The 7,391-nt window shown below is 63.5% G+C and overlaps 1 protein-coding gene across 1 annotated transcript in view; it reads right to left on the reverse strand.

Annotated features, from left to right (window-relative positions):
- Cdh4 (cadherin 4) overlaps positions 1-7,391 on the reverse strand; it is a 251,233-nt gene that overhangs the window by 12,671 nt on the left and 231,171 nt on the right. The window contains exons 8-10 of the mRNA XM_048810714.1: positions 7,098-7,283; positions 757-1,010; positions 130-272 (exon numbers count right to left, since the gene is read on the reverse strand). Coding sequence (XP_048666671.1) covers positions 130-272; positions 757-1,010; positions 7,098-7,283 — 583 coding nt within the window. The remainder of the gene's footprint in view (positions 1-129; positions 273-756; positions 1,011-7,097; positions 7,284-7,391) is intronic.

Genomic DNA, 7,391 nt, shown 5'->3' on the forward strand with positions numbered 1-7,391 from the left:
GGGCCTGGGGGCCTGATGGGGGCGAGGCCGCAGACGGGCCTCCTGCTGCCTTCCTCGTCCCAGCCCCCTGGCCCCGGGCCCCTGGCCAGCGTCCTCCCTCCCACAGCATGGCCTCCTGGTGGGGCTCACCGTTGTCGGCAGCCAGGAAGGTGGCCTCATAGACGTTGTTTCTGATGTAGAGGGACTCGCGGTCCAGGATGGCAGCCGTGGTGATCTGACCGTTGGAGGCGTTAATGTGCAGCCAGTTGGCGGGGTCCGAGAGCTTGGAGTACCTGCAGGGGGCGTGGGGAGCTGAGGGGGGCCGTCGGGGCTCCCAGGGGTGCCCTGCACCAGCCTGCGTCCTGTGTGTCCCCTGGGGTTGCCTGGGGGCTGTGAGCGCCTGGCCACCCGCAGCAGGTGGACGGGGGCAGCTCAGGCACAGTGCTCCTGCTACGGTGGGCGTCCCGGCCCCTCAGGGAGCAGGCCCTCTCTTCCTCCCCAGGTGGGGACACCGAGGGACAGAGTAAGTGGCGCCCAGTCACACGGCTACTGGGGATGAAGCCAGGATCCCGACCGTCCAGACCTCCCCTGCCTGGGCTGGAGACCCGCAGTGTCCTGCTGGAGGAGCCTGGTGCTCTGTGCCTGTGGGCGTCAGGGCGTCCCAGGACTGCTGTGGCCCCGTGTGGTCAGGGCTCCCCGAGCCCCCGCTTCCTGGGTTTGGGAACTTAGGGTAGAAAACAGGGAGGCCGAGGGAGGGAGCGGCTGCTGCAGACCCACCTCACGGCTTGCTGCATGAAGCGGTCAGGGTCCACTGCGGAGAAGGTGGTGAGCGCAGTGCCTGCCGGCACGCCCTCCTCCAGGCGGATGAGCTTGTGGTTGGACGGGAAGTAGGGCGCCTCGTTGATGTCAGTGACCGAGATGGTCACCCCTGCCGTGGACTGGAAGGACATCTGGATCCCGCTGGCCAGGGCCGCCTGGTTGGACACCATCACCGTCAGCATGAAGGCCCTGTTCAGCTCGTAGTCTGCGGCCTGCAAGGAGGGGGGTGAGCTGGCGCTCCACGCACCGCCCTTCCCTGCCCCCGTCCCTGCCCCCGTCCCTGCCCCAGGGCTGCTCCTGGGCCTGTCTCCTAGGCCCCTTGTGGGGCTGGGCAAGGGGAGGACCGAGGGGCCAGGGAAAGGACCCCCAGCCCACCCCATGCCATGCTGAGGCTGAAGCTGGGTCTGGGGACCTGGCAGAAGACCCCTCCCAGGTTGTCACCTGGTTCTGGGAAGGCCCGCGCCTACCCTGATCCCTCAAGCCTAGCATGGAGTCCCCTGGTGTGGGTGCCCCCCGAGTGGCATGTCCCCTGAACTCGTTTTGGCCCTTGTTTGGAACAAGGTCTCTGCAGATGTGATTCAGTTAAAGTCTCGCGGGGAGACCGTCTGTGGGAGAAAGGCAGGGGAATTGGGGCCCGTGGACATGGAAGGAGGCCGTGAGCAGGCCGGACGAGCAGGTGGGCCCCAGGGACCCCAGGGGCTGGCAGACTGAGAGAGGCGGGCAGTGACGCTCCCCGGAGCCTTCTCGGGACATGTCCCTGCTCACACTGGACTTCGGGCCCCTGTCCCAGGGCTCGCAGGGAACACAGCTGCTGGTTTTTTCCTGGGGACTGAACGTGGGGCCTTGGATGACCACTGAGCCACAGCCACCTCTCTGTCGGCTAAGCCCCGCCGTGTGGGTGTGGGGACGCAGCACAGCGGGGCCCTGGTGCGAGAGCGGTTCCCAGGACTCTGGTGGCCGGGCGCCGACGGGAGGCAGGCCTCTGTAGCCTGCTCCAGGTGTCATCGAGGGGCTCTGCTCACCCTCCCTCACCTCGGGGGGGCGGAGGTCACAGGGAGGCCATGGGGTCCTGACCGAGAGCTGCTGGGGTCTGAGCTCCGGCAGGCTCGCCGGGAACTGCAGCCCACACCAAGGGAGGACGTGCGTCGGCCTCAGGGGGAGGCAGCCCACGGCCTGAGCAAGGGACGGACAAACACCATCTCTGCCGTGGCCGGGGCGCCGTCCACCCACCTGGGACTTGGGTCAGAGTCCCATCCCCATAGTGAGGCACCCAGCCTCACCCACCTGTGGCGTTCAATGGGGTCTGTCCAGGTGATTAGGGCTGGGTACCATCTCCAGGACTGAGACCCGCTGCCTGTCTTCCCCTGCGCCCCCTGGGACTGCCAGCAAGAAGGTTGTCACCAGATGTGACATCAATGGCACCTCCAGAACCCCGACCAGGATAAACCTCTCTTCTCCAGAATGAGCCGCGAGTGGACTCCAGTCCCCACTCCCCGAGGTGGGCAGCTGCCAGGTCCACCTGTGGGAGAGAGGCAGCTGGCACAGTGTGGGGCTCTGGTGGAGGGGCAGGAAGACGACTTTCCCATGTGTCGGTCGCAGTGAGAACCTCGGCCGGGTGCAGCAAAGCCCGTGGGACGGTGGCTGTGCTCGGTGGGCGGCCCCTGCCGGTGGCACAGCCTGGCCTTGGAGCAGGGGCGTCACCTTCTCAGGGCTTAGATGAAGAGCCAGCTCCTAAATGGGTAAGTCCACTGTGAGTCAGCTGCCCAGTGTTGGGAGACCAGTGTCCCCATGGGACTTGCTCTGCGGCCAAAAATAGCTGCAGAGACATCCCAAACTCGTGTGGCCCTTGTGCTGTGCATGGTGACTCGGTCGCCAGGTCCTCTTGCTGTCCATGGTGACTTGGTCGCCAGGTCCTCTTGCTGTGCATGGTGACTTGGTCGCCAGGTCCTCTTGCTGTGCATGGTGACTTGGTCGCCAGGTCCTCTTGCTGTGCATGGTGACTTGGTCGCCAGGTCCTCTTGCTGTGCATGGTGACTTGGTCGCCAGGTCCTCTTGCTGTGCATGGTGACTTGGTCGCCAGGTCCTCTTGCTGTGCATGGTGACTTGGTCGCCAGGTCCTCTTGCTGTGCATGGTGACTTGGTCGCCAGGTCCTCTTGCTGTGCATGGTGACTTGGTCGCCAGGTCCTCTTGCTGTGCATGGTGACTTGGTCGCCAGGTCCTCTTGCTGTGCATGGTGACTTGGTCGCCAGGTCCTCTTGCTGTGCATGGTGACTTGGTCGCCAGGTCCTCTTGCTGTGCATGGTGACTTGGTCGCCAGGTCCTCTTGCTGTGCATGGTGACTTGGTCGCCAGGTCCTCTTGCTGTGCATGGTGACTTGGTCGCCAGGTCCTCTTGCTGTGCATGGTGACTTGGTCGCCAGGTCCTCTTGCTGTGCATGGTGACTTGGTCGCCAGGTCCTCTTGCTGTGCATGGTGACTTGGTCGCCAGGTCCTCTTGCTGTGCATGGTGACTTGGTCGCCAGGTCCTCTTGCTGTGCATGGTGACTTGGTCGCCAGGTCCTCTTGCTGTGCATGGTGACTAGGTCGCCAGGTCCTCTTGCTGTGCATGGTGACTTGGGATGTGATATTTTTAACATTCTGTGTACCACATCATACCAGGGACGGGAACCAGGATTTGACGTAGGAGGAACGAGGCAGGCAGTGAGAGCCCTCGGTCAGCAAGTGAGGGGACAGCAGCTCCTTCCTGCGCTGCCCCGAGAGGCTGAGGCGGTGGACTGTCCAGCTCCTTGGGGGTGAGGACGGCACTGTCCTGGCAGTTCTTCCCTCAGGGCTGAGTCTGGAGGACAGTTCTGTGGAGTCCGTGCCTCCTGGTGACAGTAGGAAGCCACCCACACCCCGGGTGCCCTCCACTGCTGTGGTGCTGAGCAGCGGCCTCCAGATCCCCAGGTCCTGGCTCTGGGCCCAGTGACGGCCACCTTCAGCAGACCGGCTTCGCAGCTGTGAGGGAGCCCAGGATCTGGGGACCCTCGGGGCAGCTGCGGGGAGCGGGGGTCTCTGGGAGGGTGAGGGGCAGTGAGCCAGGTGAGGGAGGGGGCTTTGTCTCCTTCCCGCTGGGCTCAAGGGCACCGTGCTCCTGCTCGTCCTGCTGGTGGCCCTGAGCAGCAGGCCTCGGCTCTCCGCCAGCCCCGGGCAGAGTCTCTCTGGGCTAAATCCAGGGACTGGGTGACCAGCCCCTTCCAGAGGCTCCAGGGTGCAGTCCATTCTGGGGGCTGCCCATGCCTGGCCTTTCCTGTGTCCTCAGAGCCAGCAGTGCAGGTCTCCCACCCCCCTCTGTGCCTCTGATGCCACCCTCGTGCCCACGGCCCTCACACTGACCTTCCCTCTTGTAGGAGCCCGATTGCACTGGGCCCCTGCCCTCTCAGGTCCACCGTCACACCTGTAGAGTCCCCTGAGCCACCCATGACCACGCAGGTGTCCTTGGGCCTGAGTGGCCACAGGGCTTTTGTGGAGAGGGAGAGCCCCTGGGAATGTCTGGATGAGGACACAACCTGGAAAGCACCCTGTGCGGGTGTGGACAGAGACTCACTGGTGGTGACCTGGCCGGCTGCTGGGCAGAGGGGTGAAGCCTCACGCTGCAGAGGCCGCCCTGAGGGGGTCAGCCCACCTCAGAGCCCACTGCTCAGGCCTAGATGACCGCGAGGGGGTCAGCTGGACGCCGTGGCATCCCTGACGCCTGCTGCGCCCCCGCCACAGCTGCCCCACGAAGGGCCTTCAGGTTTGCGCGCTCCCTTGCAGGAAGCCTGGCGCAGTGGACAATCAGACGCACAGGGAAGCTGTCAGGTGGACCCTGAAGAGGGACCCTCCGTGGCCAGCTAGGCTGGGGGCGTCTCCACAGGTCAAAGGGGTGGAATGTTCTGGATTACACGGGATTCCCGAGACGTTAGCACCAAGTGCCCCGTGGGGATCAGGTCGGATGACCAGCCTGCCAGGGGGCAGCTCAGGACAGCCCGGGGTGGGAGGTCAGCCTGGACCATGGGGGCAGAGGTGGGAGCACGTGTGGCGGGCAGGCTAGGTGTGGAGAGGGCGACGTGTCCTGGCCGGACAGGGAGCCCAGGGGTCCAGGAGCTGCAGGCGTGGGGGGCACACGGCCTCCTGCTTACAGGCACGGGACACCAGCAAGGAGACGCCGCGGGCTCTGGGCAGAGGGCTGGCTCTGTGCTGCTCGTGGGGCCACCGGCAGGGCCCAGGCTTGCCCTGAGCCTGGCTGCTGGCCGATGGCCAGTGCCCAGGCTGACCCAGGGGGGCCCGGCCTGTCCCTGGGGCTCCTGCAGTTGCCTGGCACTTGATTTTCATGAGTGTTAACAATGTTCGGGGTACAGCAGACCCATGCATCTCAGCTGCGGGACTGGAGTGTCCAAGCTCAAAGGGCCGGGTGCCGGGCAGCCATCACTGCTGCCCTTGGGCGTCTGTCTGAGGGGTTTCGAGCGGAGAGGGAAACAGGGGTGATGGGGGTTTTCAGCAGAACCAGGGCTCAGCGGCTGCCTGGGATGTGAATCTTAAACAAAGGGAAACCTCATGTCGGGTGCCGTGACATGAGAGAAAGAGTCTGGAGAACCCTGTCCTCACCCTGCAGGCCGAGGCCGAGGTGGCTGGTGGCCTCCTACCACCCGCTCCTCGTCCTTCGTAGCAGAGGTTTGGGAAATGTGTCCAGCTGACAAGCTGTCTGATTCAGTATCTCTTCTGGCTAGGAAGGACCACGTGTCTGCATTCTGCCTAATAGGATCTGAACAAGTGTTTCCAGAGGTCCAGAATAAAGGGACGTCCTTTCATGTGGAGCCTTTATTAAGGGTCCAGAGAGCTCCTTAGTGGAGAAGAGCCTTTTTTTTTTTTTCCTTTCCTGCTATCTGTAACATTCTTATACTGGCTGGAGCTCTTGCAGTTGTTTTGGACCACGAGGCACCCCACAGGGCGAAAGCTTTGCACAACAGAGCCAGAGGGTTTCTGTTGACTGACATGTCACAGGGCTCCTCTTGTTTGAGAGAATGAAGCCCTCAAGGCTTGACAGTTCTGTGGTGAAGGCTCTGCAACTTTCGGCCAAACGCAGTCTCTGAGCGATTCAGCCTCAGTTAGACTTGCTTTCCCTCTCTTACCTGGCCCACCTGGCCTTGGACTCGCCCTAGTGCCACCTGTCCTGCTCTGTGAACACCTGACTCTCTGTTCTTTTCCTCTTCCTCTGTGCACTGGCTCGGGGTTAACAGCTGCTCAGCTGTCTGTGCTGGGTGACCACCACCGTCTCCCAGGTGCCGGGCGCCATGAGAGCAGGCAGGACGCGGCCAGGCGGGTCCCTGCTCCTGCAGTGGCAGGCTGAGGGCCACTTAGAAACCTGGAGGAGGCAGACAGCGCCCTCGAGAGCAGAGCTGAAGAGCCTCCACCGACGGAGCTGGACCCGCATCCACAGGTCACCCACGTGGGACGCAGACGCACACCAATGGACACAAACCACACCAGGCCACCCTGAGACAGTGTGGCCCACAGTCATCGCCGCCACAGACCTAGGGCCACCGTGTGACAGCAGGGCCCACAGATGTCCCTGGGACAGAGGGTGACATCTCATGCCTGCCTCAGAGGAACAGCCACCACATGTCCTTTTGGCTAGTCTATGACCTGGACCCCAAACCCAGGGACGGCAGCGGGGAAAGGAAGAGTGGAGGGCTCCATCGCGTAGAAAGCACAGGAAGCTGCGCGCGTGGCCCACATCTGTGATCCCAGCGGCTGGAGGGGCTGGGGCAGGAGGACCGCGAGTCAAAGCCAGCTTCAGCAACCCACTTAAGTGAGGTCCTGTCTCAACAATAAAAGGGGCCGGGGATGTGGCTCAGTGGTTAAGCACCCTGGGTTCAGTCCCTGGTGCCAAACACACACATACACACACACACTCACACTCACACCCTTTCACACACACACACCCTCTCATTCACACTCACCCACTCAAACACCAGGCCTCAGGAAGTCCGGCTCACTAGTGTGCCCTGCGGCCCGTGTTGGGTGCGGGCAGCTTTCTTGGGAAGTCTTTCAGGCAGATCTGCCTTCTGTGAGGTCAGGGGAATGTGGCCACTGGGGAGGGGACGCAGGGTGGCCTGTGGGGGTGTGCAGAGCCCTGGAGGTCGGGTCCTGGTGCAGGCTGGTTGTGCCCTGGTGGCTGGGGTGCGGGGCCAGCCCTGGGTGACTGGGGAGGTGGCACGCGGAGCCCAGTTCATTTCTCTGTGACTGGTCCTGGGGTATGTGTGGGGGCAGTCACCTACCTTCACCACAGTGACCATGCCCTCGTTGGTGACAGGGTCTGTGCGGACGCTGAAGTGCCCCGACGGGTCCCCGCTGATGATGCGGTAGACGGCGTTCCAGTTTGCCGAGTGGGGCTGGTCGCGGTCCATCACGGTGAGGTTGGCGACCACCGTCTCCACCCGGTTTTCAGGGACCTCCCCTGCAAACTGTAAAAGGTCAGGAAAGAGAAGGTCACAACCCAGTGTGGGGCCGGGAGGCCTGGGACTCCTGTCACACCTGGGAGGTGCCGGGCCACCGCTTCAGGCCAGGGAGAC

Source organism: Marmota marmota, unplaced genomic scaffold, assembly GCF_001458135.2.
Source record: "Marmota marmota marmota unplaced genomic scaffold, marMar, whole genome shotgun sequence".
NCBI classification, from domain to species: domain Eukaryota; kingdom Metazoa; phylum Chordata; class Mammalia; order Rodentia; family Sciuridae; genus Marmota; species Marmota marmota.